The sequence below is a fragment of the Haematobia irritans genome, chromosome 2, assembly GCF_050003625.1.
Source record: "Haematobia irritans isolate KBUSLIRL chromosome 2, ASM5000362v1, whole genome shotgun sequence".
NCBI classification, from domain to species: Eukaryota; Metazoa; Arthropoda; class Insecta; order Diptera; family Muscidae; genus Haematobia; species Haematobia irritans.
Genome location: NC_134398.1, coordinates 73,491,176 through 73,518,675, shown reverse-complemented (window position 1 = coordinate 73,518,675; position 27,500 = coordinate 73,491,176). Strand labels below are relative to the sequence as shown.

The 27,500-nt window shown below is 35.3% G+C and overlaps 1 protein-coding gene across 1 annotated transcript in view; it reads left to right on the top strand.

Moving 5' to 3' along the window:
* Nucleotides 1–27,500, top strand: part of stol (voltage-dependent calcium channel subunit stolid) — a 286,854-nt gene that overhangs the window by 202,872 nt on the left and 56,482 nt on the right. Inside the window, exon 3 of the mRNA XM_075295293.1 lies at nucleotides 8,075–8,185. Within this exon, the coding sequence (XP_075151408.1) occupies nucleotides 8,075–8,185 (111 nt within the window). The remainder of the gene's footprint in view (nucleotides 1–8,074; nucleotides 8,186–27,500) is intronic.

Sequence of the window (27,500 nt, the reverse complement as noted above, 5' to 3'; positions counted from 1 at the left end):
GGACTGGTAGAAAAAAATTTTAATGAAATTTTCTTTGTGTGGATATATTTTTAAGGCGCCAATTGGTTACTTCCATTATTTTACTTACTCTCTGGGTCTCTCTTTCTAAACACATATATGTTTATAAGATATTTCTAAATTAATATATGTTTGCATTTAAGCATATTATATTTAAAAACGTTTTATGTCCCATACATACATAATATGTTCTAACATATATGCCCCAAACATGTTATGCTAGTTTATGAACATTATGTGCTTGCACTTAAAAATATTGTGTTAAAACATTTGAGTTTCAAACATATAATTTATACATCCAAACATATGAAACAGTATTTTTCGTCCGTGTATAGACCGATATGGACCTAGTTAGGCATGGTTGTTAACGGCCATATACTAGCACAATTTAAACTGGCTCGAATGAAATTTGCTCTTCCAATAGGTTCCAAAACAAATCTAGGGATCGGTTTATATGACGGCTATATATGATTATGTACCGATATGGACCACTTTTGGCATGGTTGTTAAATGTCATATACTAACACCACGTGCCAAATTTCAATCAGATCGGATGAATTTTGCTTCTCCAAAAAGGCACCGGAGGTCAAATCTGGGGATCGGTTTAAATGGGGGCATATATAATTAAGACCGGTGTGGGTCAATTTTTGCATGGTTGTTAGAGACCATATACTAACATCACGTACCAAATTTCAACCGGATCGGGTGAATTTTGCTCTTCCAAGGGGCTCCGGAGGTCAAATCTGGGGATCGGTTTATATGGGGGCTATATATAATTATGAACCGATGTGAACCTATTTTTGCATGGTTTTTAGAAACCATATACTAACACCATGTACCAAATTTCAGCCAGATCGGATGAAATTTGCTTCTCTTAGAGACACCTCAAGCCAAATCTGAGCGTCGGTTTATATGGGGGCTATACGTAAAAGTGGTCCGATATGGCACATTTTTAATACCATCCGACCTACATCAATAACAACTACTTGTGCCAAGTTTCAAGTCGATAGCTTGTTTCGATAGCGTGATTTCAACAGACGGACGGACGGACATGCTTATATCGACTCAGAATTTCACCACGACCAAGAATATATATACTATATGGGGTCTTAGATCAATATTTCGATGGTGGAGGGTAAAATAAGTACACTGAACGGAAAAACTTCATCAATATGATGATTTTCAACATTAATTTGATGAAATGTTTCTTCGATTTTGAGCTTTCAACGCATTTCATCATCGTAATGAAGAATTTTAGATACATTTTTCATCAAATATATTCATCAATTTAATGAAATAATTTCATCATCTTGAAGAAAAAGTGACATTTAATTGATGTATTTTTTTTCTTCCTTTCGATGAAAAACGGTATTCAAATTGATGTCCGATAGTCTCTATATAATGAATATTTTGCATCATTCCAATGAAAGGTATTCATCAAAAGTACGTAATTTATTCATTAAAATTACATTACTTCAATGACTACATTGCATCAAACTAATGTATATTTTACATTTAACTAATGAAACACTGACATCGAACTGTACTTTGGTTTCCGCCTTAGAAACTAGTTCTAAATTTTACAATATCCAATATAATTACAAATATTTTAAGTGAATTACACTTGCGATTATTAATGGATTATACATTTCAATATTAACTTAGATTTGTGAATGGAAAAAGTATACATATGATATTAATCAAAAATTAACATAAATGTAAGACGTTTTCAGCGTTTCATATAATATTAACAGAAATATACTTATAGATGAGAAATTTGTTATTGGAATATAAGACATTATTATTCGCTTAAAATGATTAGTATTTTCGAAAAGTGTTTTGTGTTAGCTGATTTAATATTATAACAGTACTCTTGGTCTAGATAAATAATTGTAGTCACCATTTTCTTAATTGATATCTCCAATAACAACAATAAAAGGTTTAATATTCTAATTTGTATTTTTAAAAAAATGTAAGTGGTTGTCTACTTCTGGTATACTTTCTGCTAGAAATATTGACGATTCTTGGGAGTATTCTCCATACGTATTTTCCATTTTTATCATATCGGACGTATTTTGATGTTGGAAATAAGTAGCCATATAGACACCAAGTCAAACGCATCATAAATGATGAGGCTATAAAGGCAGATTTAAATATTAATTATTTAATGATATGCATAATTGTACTAATTTCTTTTTTTCATAACAAACCTGCGTTTGGCACATCCGTTTTATCAAACACCTGTCTAATGCCAGCATTTCTAACATAGTGTTCTTTCTCAATTAAATTGTACCAATATACTATATCAGTTTGGTTACCAAGTCTAATATTGGCGTGCAGTATTTATGCAGTACTTCGAAGTCCATGTTAATCTAAACGAAATAACATATACATGTAGTAAGAATATTAAATTAAGGTGAACGTTTAAATTTAGTTACTTACCAACTGTGCTCCTTGAAATTCTTTATACTGTGGCCAAGCCCTAAATATATCACTATGGTTATCGTGTTCGTCAAATATTTGACGTATTCAGTACGTCAATATCCCATCGTCAGATCTGTTGATGCGGTAGGAATTCAGTTTCTTATTCAGAAAAGGGTACTCCACCTAATTTTCCAGGGTGAGAAGTCTGTTTACAGTGCCTCTCTATGATTACTTCTTGTGGTATATACTTCTTCTTTACTATATTTTTTCCAATTCGCTAAACTCGCAGGCCGTTGGAGTTTCTCTTGGAGCCGCAATGTATTTCCATAAATATATGAACGTTTGCGAGATGTCTTTTACAGGAAATTTTTGTGTGAATGCGCTTTACATATCGTATCACTATTTTGGAAACCTTTAAAATGTTTGTAAACGCCAAAAATATTTTTATATATTACTAAAATTTCTCGAACTATATAGCACTCCGTTTAAACTTAAACACTTAAATTATCTCCAATTCGCAAAAGTATTAAAAGTTATTTTATGAATGTGCGGTCACAATAAATGTCACTTCACAAATGAATTTATTTATTCTTCAACAAATTTCACATGCACCAGGCATAACGGATTTTCTCAAAGACATTGCTTTTGTGTGTGTGTTTTAGCAATAAAACCACAAAAAAAAACTTAGCAACGCAACAAGTATGTCCCATTTGAAGATTTTTGTAGTTTTATTTTCTATTTTTCCAACATGTGATGAAAATTTTCTTCAACTTGATTACTGATTTCATTAAATGAATGAAAGATTTTCATCAAAATTATGACCAAAAATTAATGTAAGTTTCTTCATTGAGTTGATGACGGTGTTTTTCAACTGAAAACATCAAACTGAATACCGATTTCATAAAAACAATGTAATTTCTACACCAATTTGATGAAGATTTTTTGATGATTTTGTTTCATTAATTTGATGATGTACTTTTCTTTCAGTGTATATACAGCAGTAAGTTCGGCCGGCCGAATCCTAAATACCTGCCACCATGAATCAAATATAGTAGTTTCATATAGAATTTCAAGAGGTTTTATGGCAGGTATTCTCCTAAGCAAGTCAGTTCAACCAGTACGCTTCCCGAATATAAATTTAACGTTTCTAACTATGAAGACTAGATCAGATTCTAGATTTATAACAACCATTTTAGTTTGAGTTTTGGAGGAATCATAAACATCTCGTGCAAGTGTGCAAGAAAATGATGAAATAACGCCTTGATTTAAAATTTAATTGAACAAGTAAGATCTGGAAATTTTACTTTCAGTTTCAAGCAATTTTCATGATCAGTGCGCCTTCTATACCCTCAATAAGTGAAATCGGTCTATATGGAGGCCTTTCCAAACGGAGCGATAAAAACTAAATCCGTTACGTTTTCAGACAAATCCGATAAAAACTACGGTTTATATAAGTCGAAGGATTTAAATTTGGGAGTCTATATGGGTGCTTTGTCAAAAACAGTCACTGCTACCAACCAAATTAAGCACACCCAATTGTGCTTGTGAAAAAGAGAGGATTATATCAACATCTGTACCGATACAATTTATTCGGTCCTAAAAACCTCTAGCTTTCAAATTGCAGGCAAATTGGATCAAAAATACTGTTTGTAGAAGCCCAAGAGGTAAAATCGGGAGATCGGACCGATACGCCACATTTTCGACACATCTATTTGTGGTCCTAATATACCCCTAGGTTAGGTTAGATTATGTGGCAGCCCGATGTATCAGACTCACTGAGACTATTCAGTCCATTGTGAAACCACATTGGTGAACTTCTCTCTTATCACTGAGTGCTGCCCGATTCCATGTTAAGCTCAATGACAAGGGACCTCCGCATTGCAGTGAAACCACATAGAGAAGCTTTGAAACCCTCAGAAATGTCACCAGCATTACTGAGGTGGGATAATCCACCGCTGAAAAACTTTTTGGTGTTCGGTCGTAGCAGGAATCGAACCCACGACCTTGTGTATGCAAGGCGGGCATGCTAACCATTGCACCACGGTGGCGGTATACCCCTAGCTTTCAAATTTCGGACAACTCGGGTTGAAAGTATGGTTTCTAGAAGCCCAAAAAGAAGATGGGCTCTATAGGCCCAAACATTTGACCTATAGAGCCCATCTTCGAACTTGACCTGCCTGCATACAAAAAACGACTCTGTGCCAAATTGCAGAACGATAGCGCCGTTATTGGAAGTTTTAGCGTGATTACAACAGACAGACAGACGGGCAATTCAAAGAGATGGGACTTTAAGAGAGAGACGCAAATTTCCAAAATGCGTGTCCTAAATTTAATGAACAAAAATTTTGAAGCAAAGATTGCATAATCTTTAATATCACGTAAATATTTTTTCAGTAGGTCAGGTTAAAGTGGCAGCCCGATTAAGTTTCAGAATCACTTAGACTATTCAGTTCATTGTGTTACCATATTAACTAAAAGTACCTATTACATAAAGTACCTATTAACCGCTGAACCTTCTCGATTATTTTCTTCTGTTGAACCAACCAGTTTGTTCCAAAAACATTAGCAGACTGCTTAAGTTAACCTTTTCCAGGTCAGTAATCTAAAGCTATAGGCCCCTAAAATTAGCTTTCGCCTTACACAAAATGCAGGACACTCATACAAGAGGTGTCTAATTGATTTCTTTTCCTCCGCATCATGACAGCTCATACAATAGTCATTATACTTCGCACCAATAGTTTTTGCAAATTCGCCTATCAGGCAGCGACCCGTTATAGCAGATATCAGGAACAGTGCGGTTCATGTTTAAACGGGGCCATATTTGTTTGGTGTCGTTACAACCCTTGCAATTCTCCCATCGAACATTTGCCATCATGATGCCTTCTCGCGCAGTAAGAGCTTGCAGGTTGCTAGAGACATACCAACAGATTCGAGTTCCCCTGGAATATGTAGGGTAGTTCTTAGCCTTGCTAACTCATCTGCTTCGCAGTTCCCCGGTATGTTCTTATGCCCAGGCACCCATATTAGGTGAATATTGTACTGCTCAGCCATCTCGTTGAGAGATTTGCGGCAGTCGATGGCCATTTTCGAGTTAAGGAACACAGAGTCCAAGGATTTTATTGCCGGTTGACTGTCTGAGTATATATTAATGCCAACATTTTTTGGAACATTACTTCTCAGTCAATTCGCCACCTCTCTTATTGCTAATATTTCAGCCTGAAAAAAGCTACAGTGATTAGGTAATCTTTTCGCTATTCGAAGTTCCAGATCTTTAGACTATACTCCGAAACCCACTTGTCCATCCAATTTGGTGCCATCAGTGTAGAAATCTATATATCTTTTATTCCCTGGGGTCTGTGTATATCACGCCTCACTGTTGGGAATTAGAGATTCAAGCTTTTTATCGAAAAGTGGTTTCGCCAGAGTGTAATCCACTATTTTTGGCACATCTGGCATTGTTTTAAGGACCGAACTGTGACCGTACCTTTTTTCCGACAACAGTGATAGCTCGCGCAACCGCACAGCCTTTGTTGCAGCTGATTGTTTGGCCAAAATGTCTAAAGGCAATAGTTGCAGCATGGCATTAAGGGAATCTGTTCCTGTCTTACTGAATGCTACTAAGATACACAAGCAAGCCATACGCTGAACTTTATCTAAACTTGTCGGCTGCCAGACTACAACACCATATAGCATTATAGGTCTAACCACTGCCGTGTATAGCCAATTCACAATTTTCGGGTTTAGTCCCCACTTTTGTTCCTATTGCCTTTTTACACGAGTACAAAGCTACGGTTGCTTTTCTCGCCTTTTCTTCAATATTAAGCTTAGAGTTCAGCTTCCTGTCCAAAATAACGCCAAGGTATTTTACACACTCACCAAAGGGAATTGCAATACTCCCTAAGGATATGGGCTTAACTGTGGGAGTTTGCGGTCTTTGCATTACATGACTATAGAACATTGAATTGTATTCATTGAACGGTAGTGAGCTTTCAATAAAACTGACTAGTTCATGCAATGTGGTTTCATTAGACCTGCCCTTCGAGTAAGCATGCTGTCGTTTCGAGAGCAAACTTGAATCGACGCTAGTTCTAAGATAAATATCTCTCATCCTCTCCAGAGTTTTAAGTAGGAATGAGCATAAGCTGATTGGTCGGTAATCCTTCGTGCTCGAGTGAGAGGCTTTTCCGCTTTAGGTATGAAAACGACTTTTGTTTCCCTCCACTTTCCTGGAGGGATTCATCCTGTATATATCGCCGACAACCAGGGGATAATTCTGTCAGTCATAGCTTGTAACTCCACCGGAGTAATTTCATCAGGTCCGGGGGATTTCAATGGCCCAAAACTATTTAAAGCCCATTTTATTCTAGATTCCGATACAATTTCCTCGATAGGAAATGACCGCTGAGCTTCTGTGGCACCGCCAGAACATGGTTTAACCGTCTGATTTCTGGGAAATGTGTGTCCAAAAGTACCTCCAACGTCTCCTCACAGGACGTTGTACAATTGCCCTCCGATGTTTCAATGAAACCTGGAGCGGAGTTAGTGGATGCTAGTATCTTCCGTAGTCTGGAAGCCTTGGACGTATTCTCAATACTGCTACAGTAATCATTCTAAGAGTTATGCTGAGCCCTTCTCAGTTCTCGTCGATTTTCCACTCTTGGCTTTCCTCCAGGGCATGCAGCGGTTGAAAGATCAGGGTTACATTCCTTTAGTCTATTTAATATTGACTCAGGATCATGAGGGTTTGCAGGTATCCATGCATGTGCTCTAGGTTTAGCCGGTATGTCATTTTCTCAACTAACTCCAAAGCGGCTCCATCCCAAACTTCACCCATTATCATCAAAGTAACTTAAAAGAAATCCATAAACCTATAGTCAATGGACGATTAACTTAAATCGTCATTGATACCATCCAACATTTTTTCAGTATATAACGACTCAAAATTCCACCACAACCCAATATATATGTATTTTATAGGATCTGAGACCAATATTATGATGTGTTACAAACTGAATGATAATGTTTGTCCAACCTTATGATGGAGGGTATAAAAATGAATAAATTAAAATTTGTGCCCTACCATCAAGTTCGCTAAAACTTAAATTTCAAGTGAATGGACGCGGAATCAACACTAAAATAATTTAAGTAGAGACAAAGACTTTGGCACTCGTTAAAGGTTTTCTTCAGTGCAGTGTAGTTTGAAATTAAAATGAATTTATGGCAATGATTGGATTCCAAGAATCCAAATAAAAACAAAATATGTTAGTATAAACAATCTAAATTACTGACCACCACTGCCATATAGGATCTGGCTATATTTCTTACGATGTTGGCCTTTATGAATAAAAGCTTTGCCTTTTAATGATTGAATACTTTAAAAAGTTATGTAAAAATATAAAATAACCATCAACACTTTAAATTATTTTGTAATAGAGCATTAAAAAATAGATGGCCTTAAGTTCGTTTTATTATTTTTTCTTAGCCTTATCTTCTCCTTTATTTCGTAGTGAAAACTCGTTGCCAAGTTACTGCAACCCTACTCTATTGAATTTTAATTATGAACTTTATACAAATTTATGTCTTTGACTTTATAATAATGTTATTCCCTTTTGTCATTATTTCTTTCTTTCAGCGATTTAAAGAAAACGATATTGAAGTTAAACGAAAGGATGGCATTATTCTCTTACGAGAGTTGGCAGCAGAAGTTAAAAATTTCATGGATTTCAAACGAAACGCAGTGATGGTAAGTTCCATGGCTCGCCTTACAATAAAGTCAGGGGAGGGAAAGAGTTGGGTCGATTTTGAACAATTGCAATGTTTAATTAGAAATCGAGTTTCACTGGGGAATTTAGAGATACAGTCTCATCACACTGCTCGCACATACTAACAATTTCTGAAACAGGAAACGGAAGGCAAGCAAAGTTTGATGCAATGGAGCGATAAGTAAGCATGCTGCCTGAAAATGTGACAAGAACGACATTCGCAAGCAGCATAAGAGACAATGAATGGCCTGCAAAAATTTAAAGCAATATGCAAAAGTTTGTCTTGAATAGCCATGGGCAAAATGAAATTAAAATGAATTGAAATCAATAAAATACAAAAGTAACAAAATTTTAATACAGAAAGCTCCAAAAAAGGTGCCTCGAGCATTATTCACGCGAAGACATAAAACACAAAATGAACAGCACCAATCTAAGGAGGAAAAACAGATATGGTTAGGCATACAAAAAAAAAAAAAATGGATGGCCACATGTTTGCCATACGGATGGAATGGCCATGATTTCAGGGGTGGTTGTGTAGCACTCAAACACTGTCGATTAAGTCTATAAGAAGATTTGGTTGCTGTGTATGTTTATATGTATGGGAGTTTATGTCAATGTAGGGATACAGGACTTAAATGATGTGACCCAATGACACACCGGTTGTGGAAGACTGCTGATTAGGGAAGAAAGTCTATAGCAAGTGAGTGAAGATATAGTACACTTAGACCACGACAAACGGCGAAATGTTTTTATTTTGACACTAACATTGAACTCACCAGCGCACTTAGGTCAATTTAACTTTATTTGCTTTCATAGAAATTATTATTTTTTAGTTAAAATTTACTTAATATGAGAAATTTTCCTTCGCTTTAATATTTTTGTGTACGTTAGTTAAATTAACTAAAACAACGAAAAATTATATACAAATGAAACATAACGATTTAATAAATTAGTATTTTCCACAAGATAGTTCAGAATTTCCTAAAATTTTGAAATTTGATAAAAAATGCGTTCAACTTGAACTTTGTGTGGCATTAAAGACATGCAATTCCGAACTCCAACTTTTTACTTAAATCTACGAAATATTCTTAAACAAATGAAAAATAATAATTTTGTCTAATAAATTTTCTTAAATTTGTGGAAAAATATTTAATTCATTCAATTCATTTATTGTTTCCTTGGTATCAAATGGTTTTTGTCATACATATAATCGATACAAATTTAAAGACCTTAAAGATAATTTACTTTCTTCTACTTAAGTATAATAACTGAAGCTTAAAATTCTATTATATACATAATGTAAAAAGGGAGGAAAAAATTAAAAAATACCTTTATGAATTTTGGTTAAGATAAAATAGGGAAGGGGTTGGTTATGACTACGGCTTAAACGTAGTTGGCAAACTATTCTGAAACCACACTCAAAAACAAAAGTGAGCTCTCTATTTCACTAGGGGAGCCACCGTGGTGCAATGGTTAGCATGCCCGCCTTGCATACACAAGGTCGTGGGTTCGATTTCTGCTTCTACCGAACACCAAAAAGTTTTTCAACGGTGGATTATCCCACCTCAGTAATGCTGGTGACATTTCTGAGGGTTTCAAATCTTCTCTAAGTGGTTTCACTGCAATGTGGAACGAACGCCGTTCGGACTCGGCTATAAAAAGGAGGTCCCTTGTCATTGAGCTTAACATGGAATCGGGCAGCACTCACTGATAAGAGAGAAGTTCACCAATGTGATATTACAATGGACTGAATAGTCTAAGTGAGCCTGATACATCGGGATACCACCTAACCTAACCTAACGCTCGAGTACTGATTTACTTAAAAGTTGAGCGAGGTTTTATTTTTTTTTTTGCATGTATGTTTCAAATTTCAGAAAATCTGATAAAAATTGTGACTCCTAAATGTCAAAACGTTAACATCAAGTTATAAGAATTGCAATGAGAATAAAAAAAATCGAATTTTCAACATTTTTAAAATTTGAAAAAGTTGACTTTTGTTTACGATTTTTGACGGCCCTATATTGGCTTCGTGGGGAGCTATATCATTTTCCTTTTCAATTAAAATTCGACTTTCAGACTTTTCTCGTTAAAATTCGATTTGTAGATTTTGACCAACATCAAAAGTCGATTAGTTGATTTGATTTGATTTTCCAAAAGTTAATTTTGAAGATAAAAAAGTAGATTTTAGTCTTGTCGATTCCTGAATTCTCACAGGATATCGGTTTGTTGGCAAATCGGATTAAAACCGGAATACAGGATTCCGTTACAAAAATCGAACCCGGATAATGAATAAGAGCATTTTCGGTTAATCCGAAAATCGGATATTCCAATGAAATGTCTATTTTGCCATAAGTTTACTCCGAAAGTATTGAAGAAGTGAACAAATTAACTAAACATATTATAATACACTTTCATTAAATACTACAAAAACTTTTTTTCTACACTTTATACGATGGTAAGATGTTAAAACTGAAAAGAAGACCGATAAATTGTGCGTCATGTACAATGCACTGAAGACTTAGTCCGACATCAACCTTCAGTAAACGATTATTTTCAGTGAAGAATTTCATAAAAAGTATACATATTTTCGATTACAAGGGCCCCTCAACTGTAAATTTAAATTTTACCACTATTGAAAAAACGTAACGTGAAAAGTGCTATATCACTTAAAGTACAGCAGGAATTACATCATTTTTATAACATATAAACCTACCTATTTGGGATCTTGAACATCCAAACGTAGAGGTACTTTTGGTCCATAAATATGTGTGCCGAATATGGTGTGAATTGGTCCATTTTGAGTTATTGTCCCCATTCATATATTTATTCAACCGTCGAACGGAACGGACGTATTTTTTAATAGCGGATAAAATCATCGTAATAAGTACCTACTACGAATTTCAAGTGTGGTGGGATATTAGGCCACCATGCAGAGAAAGACATCCACTGGGTTGCTAACTTCAGGGCCCAGTGGACGGGTATCGACTGGAGTTATAAATTTGGGCAATGACCAAGAGTTAGGCCCAATTAGTCGACCTGTAGACGGGTCGACAGGGGGCGACAATTTGACAAGTCGAACCTTTTCCAAGGTAACGGCATCAAAAGGAGGTAATCCCTCACGAAAGAGATTCAAGGAACGCAGAAATGCTTTGTTTATCCTAAAGAAATTAGGATCAGTCGACCCAAGCACGTTGTCGGCTAAATAAAGCGATTCCTTAAAATGGGCTCAAGGAATTCTTGAGGCTGGAAAAAGGGAACGATCACCGGATGAGCTGCCATCCTCCAAAACGGATCAACGATCGTTTGCCTCAGTTGCTAAAGACAGCCTTGTGATGGCTATCATCAATAAAGGAGCATTGGACGGTATGGTTCCAAAGCAAAAATGGGGGGAAATTGAGAATGCTTTGTCTGGCGTCTACTCACAGGTGCTGGAAAAATTTCCCGGCCCAGATCCTCGACACCAAGAGGCTGGTTTGTATCAAGGACGATTTAAGCTAGTCACATTTGAGGACCAGAGGTCTATAGAATGTTTTAAAGCTGCTCTTATACTAATTGGTGAAGTTTGGGAAGGAGCTGCTCTAGAGTTAGTCGAGAAGAAAGACATACCGGCTAGACCAAGAGCACGTGCGTGGATACCTGCAAACCCTCCTGACCCTGAATCTATTTTAAATAGACTGAAACGATGCAATCCAGATCTTCCAACAGCTGATTGGAAGGTTGGCCGTTTGGATGAAGTGGATGGGCCAAGACGGCATGCAGTGTTTATATTGAACACTCAGTCTTTGCCACATCTAGCAAAGTCTCAGGGCCGTGTATGTTATGGCTTTCATTATATCCAAATGAAGGTGTATAAAAACGATCAGCTAAAGGATTTAGAAATGGACAAGCCTCTGTCTGAATCAGAAGTAAGCGGATCCTCTTGCGAAGTCGAGGGAGATACCAAAGTTGAAGACAGATACCGTATGCGTGAGGAGGCTTCTACTGCCTCAGAACTCACCAAAGTTGAACCTATGGTTATTGCGAGAGTCACCGATATCTCTGAAGAGGACATTCTTGATGACTCGATTGAAGCGGCTGATGTGACGGTTGTTGAAAATCTCGATGGTCCTACGGATCCTCCAGATAAATCTTCATCATTGTAAGGCTGCATGTGCTGCCTTAAAAGTTCTCCTGATGAAAGGGGACATAGATATAGTTCTTATTCAAGAACCATATGTTTATAGAAACAAAATATGTGAATTAAGTACTCCGGGGTTCAAACTATTGCAGTATACTGGTAATGATGTAATTCGAGCCTGTATAATTGCTAAAAACGAGCTTAACTTGTTTCTGCTTCCTTCAATGTGCAATGCAGACACTGTCGTTGCCAATTTAGAAATAGCCAAATGCAATTCATTCATTAAAACATCGGAGGGCAATTGGACAACGTCCAGTAAGGAGACGCTGGAGGTACTATTGGACACACATTTTTCGGGAAATCAGACGGTTGAACCATGCACTGGCGGTGCCACAGTGGCTCAGCGGTCGTTTCCTATCGAGGAAATTGTATCAGAATCTAGAATAAAATGGGCGTTAAATAGCTTTGGATCATTCAAATCCCCCGGACCTGATGGAATTACTCCGGCGGAGTTAAAGGGTGTGGCTGACAGAATTATCCCCTGGGTGTCGGCGATATATATAGGATGTATCAACTTAGCATATATTCCACGAAAGTGGAGAGAATCAAAAGTCGTTTTCATACCTAAAGCGGGAAAAGCCTCTCACTCGAATGCGAAGGATTTCCGACCAATCAGCTTATCATCATTCCTACTTAAGACTCTGGAGAGGATGATAGATATTTATCTTAGAACTAGCGTCGATTCAAGTTTGCTCTCGAAACGACAACATGCATACTCGAAAGGCAGGTCTACTGAGACCGCATTACATGAACTAGTCAGCTTTATTGAAAGCTCACTATCTGTCAAAGAATACACAATCGTGGCATTTCTAGACATCGAAGGGGCGTTCAATAACGTCCATCCGAGCTCGATATTAAATGGACTGACAACTCTGAATGTTGATCCAGGTATACTTAGGCTGTTAGACGAACTTCTAAGGAAGAGACGCATTTCAGCCACACTAGGACAAGCAAACATACAAAGGTATGTGAACAGAGGCACTCCTCAAGGAGGATTTCTATCACCTCTTCTTTGGAATGTTGCTATAAACGACCTTCTGGTTTCCCTAGAAAAAGAAAGGATACAAGTGGTGGCATACGCAGATGATGCGGCGCTAGCAGTCAGGGGAAAATTCCCATCAACAGTTAGAGATATTATACAGAGAGCCCTCCGGATGACTGAGAAATGGGCGAAAGATAATGGTCTTGGGGTAAATCATGCAAAGACAGAACTAGTCATGTACTGCAAAGATCGCAAAACTCCCACGGTTAGGCCCATTTCCTTAGGGGGTATTGAAATTCCCTTTAGGGAGTGTGCAAAATACCTTGGCGTTATTTTGGACAGGAAGCTGAACTTTAAGCTTAATATTGAAGAAACGGCGAGGAAAGCAACGGTAGCTTTATACTCGTGCAAAAAGGCAATAGGAAAAAAGTGGGGACTAAAACCAAAAATTTTACATTGGCTATACACGGCAGTGGTTAGACCTATAATGCTATATGGTGTTGTAGTCTGGTGGCCGGCACTTCACCAGCCGACAAGTTTAGACAAATTTCAGCGTATGGCGTGCTTGTGTATCTCAGGTGCATTCAGCAAGACAGGAACAAACTCCCTTAATGTCATACTGCATCTATTGCCTTTACACATTTTGGCCAAACAGTCAGCTGCAACAACGGCTGTGCGGTTGCGCGAGCTATCGCTGTGGTCGGAAAAAAGTTACGGTCACAGTTCGGTCCTCAAAATAATGCCAGATGTGCCTAACGTAGTGGATTACACTTTGGCGAGCCCACTTTTCGACAAAAAGTTTGAGACTCTAATTCCCAACAGTGAGGCGTGGTGTACACGGACCCCGGGGAATAAAAGATATATAGATTTCTACACTGATGGCTCCAAATTGGATGGCCAAGTGGGTTTCGGAGTATATTCTAAAGATCTGGAACTTCGAATAGCGAAAAGATTACCTGATCACTGTAGTGTTGTTCAGGCTGAAATAAAGGGTGATTCTTTTGAGGTTAGGATTTTCATGCATTAGTATTTGACAGATCACGTGGGATTTCAGACATGGTGTCAAAGAGAAAGATGCTCAGTATGCTTTGACATTTCATCATGAATAGACTTACTAACGAGCCACAACGTCGAATTTTCAGTGAATGGGCCCTAGAAAAGTTGGCAGAAAATCCGCTTTTTTATCGACAAATTTTGTTCAGCGATGAGGCTCATTTCTGGTTGAATGGCTACGTAAATAAGCAAAATTGCCGCATTTGGAGTGAAGAGCAACCACAAGCCGTTCAAGAACTGCCCATGCATCCCGAAAAATGCACTGTTTGGTGTGGTTTGTACGCTGGTGGAATCATTGGACCGTATTTTTTCAAAGATGCTGTTGGACGCAACGTTACGGTGAATGGCGATCGCTATCGTTCGATGCTAACAAACTTTTTGTTGCCAAAAATGGAAGAACTGAACTTGGTTGACATGTGGTTTCAACAAGATGGCGCTACATGCCACACAGCTCGCGATTCTATGGCCATTTTGAGGGAAAACTTCGGAGAACAATTCATCTCAAGAAATGGACCGGTAAGTTGGCCACCAAGATCATGCGATTTGACGCCTTTAGACTATTTTTTGTGGGGCTACGTCAAGTCTAAAGTCTACAGAAATAAGCCAGCAACTATTCCAGCTTTGGAAGACAACATTTCCGAAGAAATTCGGGCTATTCCGGCCGAAATGCTCGAAAAAGTTGCCCAAAATTGGACTTTCCGAATGGACCACCTAAGACGCAGCCGCGGTCAACATTTAAATGAAATTATCTTCAAAAAGTAAATGTCATGGACCAATCTAACGTTTCAAATAAAGAACCGATGAGATTTTGCAAATTTTATGCGTTTTTTTTTTTAAAAAAGTTATCAAGCTCTTAACAAATCACCCTTTATTAGCAATAAGAAAAGTGGTGAATTTGCTGAGAAGTAATGCTCCAGGTAATGTTGGCGTTAATATATACTCAGACAGTCAACCTGCAATAAAATCCTTGGACTCTGTGTTCCTCAACTCGAAAACGGCCATCGACTGCCGCAAATCTCTCAATGAGATGGCTGAGCAGCACAATATTCACCTAATATGGGTGCCTGGCCACAGGAACATACCGGGGAACTGCGAAGCAGATGAGCTAGCAATGCTAGGAACTACCTTACATATTCCAGGGGAACTAGAATCTGTTGGTGTGCCTCTGGCTACCTGCAAGCTCTTACTGCGTGAGAAGGCTGTCATGATGGCAAATGTTCAATGGGAGAATTGTGAGGGTTGTAACGACACCAAGCAAATATGGCCCCATTTAAACTTAAACCGCACACTAGATATGCTAGTGTTCTCGAGACGCCAGATATCACTCCTGATATCTGCTATAACGGGTCGCTGCCTGATAGGTGATTTTGCAAAAACTATTGGTGCGAAGTATAATGACTATTGTATGAGCTGTCATGACGCGGAGGAAAAGGAATCAATAAAACACCTCTTGTGTGAGTGTCCTGCATTTTGTGTAAGGCGTAAGCAAATTTTAGGGGCATATAACTTCAGATTACTGGCGGACCTGGAAAACGTTAACTTAAGCAGTCTGCTAATGTTTTTGGAACAATCTGGTTGGTTCAACAGAAGAAAATAATCGAGAAGGTTCAACGGTTAAAACTAGAAGTGCCCATATGTAATAGGTACTTTTAGTTAATGTGGTATCACAATGGATTGAATAGTCTAAGTGAGCCCTAATTTTAATCGGACTGCCACTTTAAACTAACCTAACCATATACCAATCTTCAGATTTGACTTCTTTGGCAACTAAAGGTACTATAAGTCCGTAAACAAGTATGCCGAATATGGTGTGTACCGGTTTTGTCATATCCCCCATATAGAGAGATCTCCAATTTGACCGATTTACATTCAATTCAAAATCTAGAGGTATTTAAGCCTACAGATAGGGCTGCCGAATGTGGTGAGTATCTCACGATTTGAATTCTTAGGCTTCTAGAAATCGCAAGTTTTATCGAATTTCCTTGAAATTTAAACGCCATAGGTATTAAGGTCCACAAACAGGATCGCCGAATATTGTGTGTATCGGACCATGTTTTGCTATAGTCACAACATATATAGTTTACTCGAAGTTTCTAAATTAATATTTGTTTACATCCACACATATTATTTTATGAAAAATTTATGTCCCAGACATAATATGTTCTAATATATTAATATATGTGTCCCAAACATTTTATGCCAATTTGGGAACATTATATATTTGCACTTAAAACAGTTCAGACTGTAACTATCCGTTGTACTTGAGAAAATATTTTTTTTTTTCAATTAAATCAAGTTACCCGTGTACCCCTAGATTTTGAAACCCTAGATTTTGAAAGCCGTAAAAAAGTCATCAGTGTATTCTTTTATCCAGAGCGCTTTGATAGATTGCTTTTGTATTTTAAAATCGTAACTATGCAATTTTTGGTGGTGTTTTTCAAATGTTTCAAGGGATGGAGGGGCTTACGCGCATATTCATCAACTACGTAACCAATACTTTTCAGTATTTGCTAAAATGGTTTTTGTGAGGCCATGTGTTCCCAACGCCGAGTCTATCGAGGGCAATGTAACCTTTTTGGGTCATAAAAGAAACATAATCAAATAATTTTGGGGAGTGAGAAATCCTTATCTCGATGAGTTGTGGCTCTGTCAAAGTTTTCTCGTCTGTACTTCATTCAATTCCAAGGTTTGGTCAAGAAGACCACTTTCATAGATTGGATAAGCATAACACTAATAAATTAGAAATCATAGAATGAAAATAAATGAAGCAACGAAAGATGGAAGAACAAATGCATATTAACCATGCATGAACTTTACACGCTCCAGTCTGGAAAAAATATTGTGGATGATTTTAACATTGCACAGTGGGAATGAATTTAAAGCCCAATAAATTTAAATTTTCAACCGATTTTATGGTTAGGTACATGTGAAGAAGGAATTTTCTTTTCAATGGCTCTATTAACCATGTTCCTTAATCTATATCTGTCCATAAAGCTGGAAAAATAATTGTATAATTAGATATTGTTTAATTTAATTAAAAAAAAAAGTCAAAGATGCTAAATCCTCAAAATAATTCTTATTCTATATTTGAAGCGTTTTTGTCTTAAATCTATAGATTCAATATTTCATTTAATTTGAGAAAGATTTCTTTAAATCAAAAATGTGTTTCTATACTTTAAGGAAACTTAATATATATAGAATAAGACTTATTTTGAGGATTTAGCATCTTTGACGTTTTTTTAATTAAATTAAATAATTTTTATTTTATAATTTGGATTTTTAAACCGTCATTTGTTTTTACGTTAATTGGAAAAATCAAATACAGGTCGAATACAATAAAAACAAGTTTGTAACATGTTAATAGCTTTATTTATATACCGCGAAAAGAGAACTAAAACTCGATAAACGAAATCTGTATCCTAATTTTAATTTTATTGATCCTAGATCTAATGGCAAATAGGTCGCTAAAAATGTCTTTAGTTTAAAGAAGCCACATCTTTGGCTCGGAATCAATACCAAAATCTTTGGATCCAAGTAAATATTTTTTGAGTGTACAAAGGACTGATTTCTTTAAAATCCACATCGAAAGTTGAAATTTGGCCTTTTCTCTTTCTTTTTTTTTGCTTTACTAATTTACATTTCTGGGAGTCGTTTCAACTCATAAGATGCTGTGCATTTCCGAAGCAGATATCTCTCGGATTTGTACAAATATTATATAGAAGCGAGTTCTTTTAAATTTATCAGTTATGTCAGAGACGAGGAAATACAAGTAGAAGAAAATTGCTCGTATCCAAAAACACAAACAAACAAACAAATATCAACTGTCTAGATGGCACACAATGACCACATCTCTTTGGTATCACTGGCGCTGCGGTCGGAACTAATTGATAAATTAGTTGTAGAAGAATCGGTAGTTTTAAATTGCCTGTCAAAAAATTAATAGAATGAAAACATTTATTAAAAGGATAAAGTAGTCTAAATCCTATTTTCCTCAACTTTCCTGTTTTCGGCAGAGAACAGAACTGGGTGATGCAAACTGTATGATATTTGAGAGAAACGTCGACAAAAACTGCATGATATTAGAGAATCTTCCTCATAACTGCCAACTACTGACTAGGCTTCACAGTTTCGTTTTCCTGTATTTCCTACTCTCCGGTTATGCATACAACTGACATAAATATTTGTTTTAGGTGAACCTATTAGAGGTAAAATTATTGATAACAATACAAAATGGTGTTCTAAGCTCATAATTCTTCCGAATAATTATAATATGCGGACCCGTTTTTGATTAAACAAATGTCCATTTTTTTATATGTTTATCTAAAAAGCATAAAACCAAATGTATCTCGGTTGTAATATGAAAATATGGAGATAATTATATGAATTCTACATTAAAAACCCTGAAAGAATGTGAAAAAGTTTAACAAAATGCAGAATAAGGTACAACCAACAAAACAATCAAGAATTTTTGAATTTAACAACTGATTCTAAATTTTATCTTTTATTTATCTTTTTGCAATAAAAACAAATGAATTTTATACATACATAATGGCTTGCTAACGTGGTTTAGCTTATAAAGGGGTGCACATAAATTTTTAGAAAATAAAATCAGAACTCATAATGTCTTTTTCCGTCTACATTCATTTAATTTCATGTCATTTGTATTTCAATTTTAAAAACACAATGGCATAACCAATATCACTTTTTTGTCCGCACACTACTACATATTTTTTCTGTCACATACACTGACTGTTTTTCATTTGTTTCGGAACTCACATATGTTAATATTATAGTACATATTTTATTTTAGACATTATATTAACTAAAATATTAAGGGTGTGAAGTAAAAGTTGTTTTGTTTTTTATACCCTCCACCATAGGATGGGGGTATATTAACTTTGTCATTCCGTTTGTAACACATCGAAATATTGCTCTAAGACTCCATAAAGTATATATTATATTCTGGGTCGTGGTGAGATTTTGAGTCGATCTGAGCATGTCCGTCCGTCTGTTGAAATCACGCTAACTTCCGAACGAAACAAGCTATCGACTTGAAACTTGGCACAAGTAGTTGTTATTGATGTAGGTCGGATGGTATTGTAAATGGGCCATATCGGTCCACTTTTACGTATAGCCCCCATATAAACGGACCCCCAAATTTGGCTTTCGATTGCTCTAAGAGAAGCAAATTTCATCCGATCCGGCTGAAATTTGGTACATGGTGTTAGCATATGGTCTCTAACAACCATGCAAAAATTGGTTCACATCGGTCCATAATTATATATAGCCCCCATATAAACCGATCCCCCGATTTGGCTTGCGGAGCCTCAAAGAGAAACAAATGTCATCCGATCCGGCTGAAATTTGGTACATGGTGTTGGTATATGTTCTCTAACAACCATGCAGAAATTGGTCCATATCGGTCCACTTTTACGTATAGCCCCCATATAAACGGACCCCCCGATTTGGCTTGCGGAGCCTCTAAGAGAAGCAAATATCATCCGATCCGGCTGAAAGTTGGTACATGGCATTGGTATATGGTCTCTAACAACCATGCAAAAATTGGTCCACATCGGTCCATAATTATATATAGCCCCCATATAAACGGACCCCCCGATTTGGCTTGCGGAGCCTCAAAGAGAAGCAAATTTCATCCGATCCGGCTGAAATTTGGTACATGGTGTTGGTATATGTTCTCTAACAGCCATACGGAAATTGGTCCATATCGGTCCATAATTATATATAGCCCCCATATAAACCGATCCCCCGATTTGGCTTGAGGAGCCTCTAAGAGAAGCAAATTTATATATAAGCCGATCCCAAGATTTGACCTCCGGAGCCTCTTAGAGGAGCAAAATTCATCCGATCCGGTTGAAATTTGGTACGTGGTGTTAGTATATGGTCTCTAACAACCATGCAAGAATTGGTCCATATCGGTCCATAATTATATATAGCCCCCATATAAGCCGATCCCAAGATTTGACCTCCGGAGCCTCTTAGAGGAGCAAAATTCAACCGATCCGGTTGAAATTTGGTACGTGGTGTTAGTATATGTACAACCATGCAAGAATTGGTCCATATCGGTCCATAATTATATATAGCCCCCATATAAGCCGATCCCAAGATTTGACCTCCGGAGCCTCTTAGAGGAGGAAAAGTCATCCTATCCGATTGAAATTTGGTAGTTGGTGTTAGTATATTGTCTCTAACAACCATGCGAAAATTGGTCCATATCGGTCTTTAATTATATATAGCCCCCATATAAACCGATCCCCAGATTTGACCTCCGGAGCCTCTTAGAGGAGCAAAATTCCTCCGATCCGGTTGAAATTTGGTACGTGGTGTTAGTATATGGTCTCTAACAACCATGCAAGAATTGGTCCATATCGGTCCATAATTATATATAGCCCCCATATAAGCCGATCCCAAGATTTGACCTCCGGAGCCTCTTAGAGGAGCAAAATTCATCCGATCCGGTTGAAATTTGGTACGTGGTGTTAGTATATGGTCTCTAACAACCATGCAATAATTGGTCCATATCGGTCCATAATTATATATAGCCCCCATATAAATCGATCCCCAGATTTGTCCTCCGGAGCCTCTTGGAGGAGTAAAATTCATCCGATCCGGTTGAAATTTGGAACATGGTGTTAGAATGTGGTCTCTAACAAACACGCAAGAATTGCTCCATATCGGTCCATAATTATATAAATGTTACTTCTATAGAAAATGTTGTCAAAATTTTATTTTGTCAAAATTTTATTTCTATAGAAACTTTAAACTTAATTATATATGTATTTAATCGGCCTTTTTTAGTTTAATATATACCACGTATGGACTATGTGGTGTATATTACGGTATTAGGAAGTTTTAAGATACCTTGCCATCGGAAATGTTACCGCAACCCAAGTAATTCGATTGTGGATGACAGTCTTCAGTAGAAGTTTCTACGCAATCCATGGTGTAGGGTACATAAGCTTCGGCCTGGCCGAACTAACGGCCGTATATACTTTTTTTTAAGTTGTTTTTACCCAAGACACAAACCATCGCTGAATGTTTTTTACATTTCGCTTTTCAACGCAATTTTCATAAAAATTTAAGCAAACTTTGTTGCTATTTGACTAAACGCTAAAATATAAAAAAATTATGTTGTTGTTTTTTTTTTATATTTCGACCTTTAAACTAGTGGGAGTTAAACACCAACAATATACCTAAAATATTTAAAGCACTTTTTTGGCTATTTTTGATGGACGTCAACGAACCAAAGGGGGTATAAGGTGGTAACCCAAACTGAGGAACAGCCCCAAGTGAAAGGCCAATTTCTTCCAAATTTTGAAATAAGTAGAAAGTTCATATTGGGCTGAAAAAACAGGAAGAAAACTTTTGATTAATTTTAGAAAAATTTTAATATTTTTAGAAATTTTTAACTAAACAGTATTACAAGCGCTGGCCGATATCACAGAAATAAGTAAATATTTTTCGATAAATTCAAGAAAATTTATTAGACATAAATAATTTTTTTCACTTTTTAAAGAAAATTTTGTAGTTTGAAGAAAAAAATTGGAGTTCAAAATTGCAAGAATGTCTTTAGTGACATACGAAGTTCATGATGGACGCTTTTGTAGTAAAATTTACAAATTTGAAGAAATAATGAACTATTTTATGACAAATACGAATTTAGTAAATCTCTATCCTTAACTTGTGTATAATTTTTCCCGTCTTTTAGTTCATTTAACTAACGTACGAAAAAAATTATTAGAGTAAATGAAACTTTCACCAAATATAATAAGTTCATGAACTAAAATATAGTTAAATTGGCTTTAGTGAAATAGTGAGATCATTTTTTTTGAGTGTACAGTTGCATTTCCATAACCGTAGCTTATTAAAATTGACAAAGGGAGGGATAAGTATTTTTAGTCAAAATTAACCTAAGGGAGCATCGGCATTAGGGTTGCCAGATTCAAATGGTCTATTGTCTGGAATTTTGGAAAAAGTTGGCTGGATTTAAAAAAAAAATTGGATTTCGTAAATCCCCAAATATGGGGAATAAAAACACAACAAAACATTTATAACTCAGTCTTTTCATAAACATAAATAAAATAAATTTAATTAAATTAAAAAAGAGAACATATTTGTTCTTTTCTTACAAACTAAATTTAAAAGACAAAATAGGTTTAGTGCAGTTCTTATAGATAATCATATCGCACCTATTAAACAAAAGGGTAGTAACTAGAGGTGTGCGCGTGAGTACAATTTTTAAGAAAGTACAAAAAGGTATTTTTTTGAGCGAAAAAGTACTTTTCACTAAATTTCAACAACAATTCCATTGGAAGATAATTGTCAAGAGCTCCTTTAGACTGAATTTTAATGAAAATAAAATTTTGTTTGTCAACTCATCAAGTTATTCTTTTTTTAGTTGTATGTCCGCTTACAAATACTACTATAGTATTGTAATCACGGTTGCCATAGTTGGTAGAATTCTACTATTTGGTAGAATTCATGGTACTTCATAAATTTTCTATAGATAAACAAAAATAAATTTTTGACAAAATTTTCTATAGAAATAAATTTTTGACAGAATTTTCTATAGAAATAAAATTTTGACAAAATTGTCTATAGAAATAAAATATTGACAAATTTTTCTATAGAAATAAAATTTGACAAAATTGTCTATAGAAATAAAATTTTGACACAATTTTCTGTAGAAAAAAATGTTGACAAAATTTTCTAAAGAAATAAAATGTTGACAACATTTTCTATAGAAACAAAATGTTGACAATATTTTCTATAGAAATAAAATTTTTACAAAATTTCCTATAGAAATAAAATGTTGAAAATAATTAAAATAAAATTTTGACAAAACTTTCCAAAAGAAAAAAAAATTGACAAAATTTTGTGAAGAAATAAAATTTTGACAAAACTTTCTGAAGAAATAAATTTTTGCAAAATATTATTTTTTTTTTTGTAGTTTTTGGTAAGATAACTTCTTCGTGTTCGTGTGGAAGCTTAATATAGAATCGCTTGCTTTATTCGACTAAAACATTCCTGAAATTGAATAAAATCGTGTTTTTGACTATGGCTTTTACAAAATCGAGATTTTCTTCCCGCATGAACTTGTCTGTTTCGCCAAATTTGTAAAAGACTATTAGCAAATAAGTTTGTGAAAGACTTTCTCAAAATATTAAAATATTTTGTCAAAACTATTGTACCATAAATCTGATATCGGCACAAAAATGTCTACACAAAAGGTACTAAATCATTCGCGGGGGTAATGCGGTACTGACCAGGGTGAAAAAGTATTGAAAAAAGTACTATAGTACTGCAGTTTCCATCCCTGATTCACGTACGCTCGATAAGTGTCGTAGCCACTCACACTCACGTACATTCAAGAAATGAAAAGCAGTAATCACGCATGCTCACGCACGAGCTACTTTTACAGACTCACGCACGATTCACGAGACTTACGACATTTTCCAACCGGGAATGAACAAGGGTAACAAAATTCATAAATAAAATATAGTATGATAGCTAAATCAATTTCAATTAACATACGAGTAAGAATTAAATCTTGTTTTTTTGTGAGCGTGATTTTGCAGACATTTTTAATTTTACGAAGAATTCTTCATTAACTATTCTTCCTGAATTCTTCATTAAAATAACGAAATTTTCATTCATTTTCGTAAATTTTACGAAGAACATTTTACGAATATACGAAACTTCCACGAAACATTCTACATTAACTTTTCTTCGTACAAAGTTCGTACTTTTAACGAAACTTTCTTCATATTTCATGAATTTTGTGAAGAAGTTTTTACGAATATTTTACGAAACATTCTGCGTTAAAATTTCTTCATAAAAAGTACGAAACATTTTCTTTGAAACAACGAAGAAGTTTCATTGAAGTTGTAAAATTTCCGTTCGCGGCATTAAATTGTCTTTTATAATGTGCTTGAGTGTACTCCTTTATTCTATTTTTTATGCAAGTCTATGCTACTTCTCATTTGGGTGATAGCGCGCTATGAATAAAAGTGAAGCAATAAAACTAAAAATTATTCAAAAACTTAAGATGTAAAGTAGTGATGTCATTTTTCACACTTGCAACTACAACCAAATGCACTTTCGACTATAATTTTTTTTCTAAAAGTTCGAACATTTTTCGGAAAAAAGTACTAAAGTTTTTCATAAAAAGTACGAACATTTTTCATAAAAACTACGAAAATTTTTCATTAAAACTACGAAAATTTTTCATAAAAAGTACGAAACATTTTCATAAAAAGAACGAAATTGTTTCATAAAAAGTACGAAGATTTTTCATAAAAAGTACGAAGATTCTTCATAAAAAGTACGAATTTTTTTCTTACAAACTACGAAAATTTTGGAAGAACTTTTCTTCGTAAAAAGTACGAAATATTTCGTACTTTTAATGAAAAGTTTCTTTGGTTGTAAAACAATGACAAATTTCGTACTTATAACGAAATTTTTCGTTCTTTTTACGAAGAAAATTCTTTCGGTGTACATATTTGTTCCATTCCATAGTCCCATTCACGCACATTCACGAGAGTTGCTACAGATTTTATTCACGACTCGCGTGATTCACGAGTCACGTGTGTCACCACAATTTCGTGTCACGCGCACACCTCTAGTAGTAACTCTATTTTTTTTATTTTTCAGTAAAGACAAAACACTGTAGTAAAAAAGTATTAACTTTGAAGACAAGAAAACGGCATTTTTTAAATGAAAGAATGGTAAAAAAGGTGAGCATTTTACAATGTGCATCGTTTTTTAATGAAAAGTGAACATTTCAAAATCTTGAGTGCTGGTTAAAATTAATTAATAATCAAAAATTACCTTGCCGTGGGGTGTAAATAGGCGAAAATCAGTGTTTAAAATATTTAAAATTCTAACAAAAAATACTTATTTTTAGCTCTAAATTTCACATTTGATGCCAGTTGCATACCGACAAACGTTAGAATTTTAGAAGTCTAAAAGAAATTTAGACCAATTGGCTACTATTGTCAATAAATTAAATTATGACATAAACTTACATAGAGGGCCGTCATAATATGAACAGATACCAAAAATCTTCTGCATATATATTTATAAAATACACCCTGGACCACGTATATCTGTGTTCGATACAATATCAAATCCTTCAAATTTGCTGGTTGCTATATACAAAGCTTTATGTCCCCGTATACATATATTTGAATCTGAATCGATTTGAACATGTGTGTGAAAATAAATACATAATTAAACCCTTGACACAAACCAATTGTAATAGATTAGGGTAAACAATTTTGGAATTTTTTCCGAAAAACTGATTTTTTGGAAAAATTACTGGGAATTTTAAGTTAAAATTTCGCAGGAACAATGCCAAGGAAACACCCTACATAAAGATATAGTTATTTTGGAAATATATTAACCACCGCAAGAGATAATTTTGGAAAAATTTTCTATGGAACTAAAATTTTTAGAAAATGTTCTATATATTCAATATATTTTTAATTTTCGTGTTGGTCCATTTCGTTAAAGTCGATGGTAAGTAAGTTCTCCCTTTTTGAAGAAGTAGTAACTTTCCCTTGTTGGTGCAAACTAAATCATTAAAACAAAATTCCACGCATTTACAATTTAAGAGATATTTATGCACCCAAAGTGTGGCGCAGGATATAAAAAGCCGATATTTATAAAAACGTACTAATTTGATCTTATAGTCCCAAAGTAAGCCTACGATCCATACTTTAGTCAAATCGAATGAATGTGGAGGCTTCTATGTGTTCATGAATATGTATCATAAGCTACATAAAATCTGGATTGGCAGGATTCATATTTCGAAATGGATCCCAAATTCTGGCATGGAATGAAAATTTTAGACTGGCAAAAAAAATGATAGAGCTTTCGGTATAACCAGTATAACCCTTTAGAAAATATTGAATATTCTTCATTATTAGAAGTTTCACCGCAATTACAGTCATTGATCGATTGCATTTCTTTCTTCTCAATGTGAAGAAATTGTATCTGTAGTGCGTTCAAAAAGGGACACAAAAGTTGATTTGAACCCCCTCTGAGTTTTCCTCCCACAGATGAGCTACGGGCATGGGCTTTTCTTTGGGGGATGCTCCTCGGTTGGGATTAAAAGCGTGTACCCCATTTGGTTCGTTGCCGTCCATCAGAAATAGCCAAAAAAGTGCTTTTAACATTTTAGTTTTTTTTTTGTTGCTTAACTCCCACTAGTTTAAAGGTCTAAATATAAAAACATTAACAGAAGTTATTCAAATTTTAGTGTTTTTAGTCAAAAAGCAACAAATTCAGGTGAAATTTGATTGAATATTTGCGAAATTTGCGAAAAGTGAATTTAAAAAAAATTCTTGGCTAAAAACAACTCTAACATCGCAGCCTTTTAAATATAATGTGTCTGGATTTAGGCTTGCCAAATGGTCAGGATTCGCCGTGATTGTCCCGGAATTTCGTCCCGAATCATTCACAAAATTTGAGAAAAATCCCGGAATTTCAATTACATGCAGTCGAAATACTAATTTTATGTTGGTCAGCTGTTAACATTATTTCTTAAAAAATTTTCTGAATAATATACAGAAAATCATATTCACTATAGAAAATGGCACAATTCCGTTAAAAGAAAGAACCGTTAATGAGCGCGAAGCTGCAGACTTTCTAAAAACGGCAATTGCATACAAGGAAAAATATTTCGAATTTCAAGTATCAGCAACAATTGAAAAAAAAATATTTTCTATAAAAATTTTCGCTGCCATCTTGGGAGAAAGAATTTAGGAATTTCCAAGTCTGTACACAATTATGGACTTTATAACGACTACTGTGTATTGTGTGGCATGCAAATTTAGAAAAATAAAGTGGTAAAATATGGACAACTTTTTCGTGATAGGGAAAATCGTCCAAGTTTATTCAAATTGGTAACAATTTGTATTTTCAATACCTATAAATATTGTTTATTGCGAAAGAGTATTTAGTATTTTGAATAATTTATATACTAAAAATAAAGGAGAATTGGTCATTAGAATCATTTATAAAAACTACTCCGTTTTGTTAAATTACTTGCCAAAAATTAGGT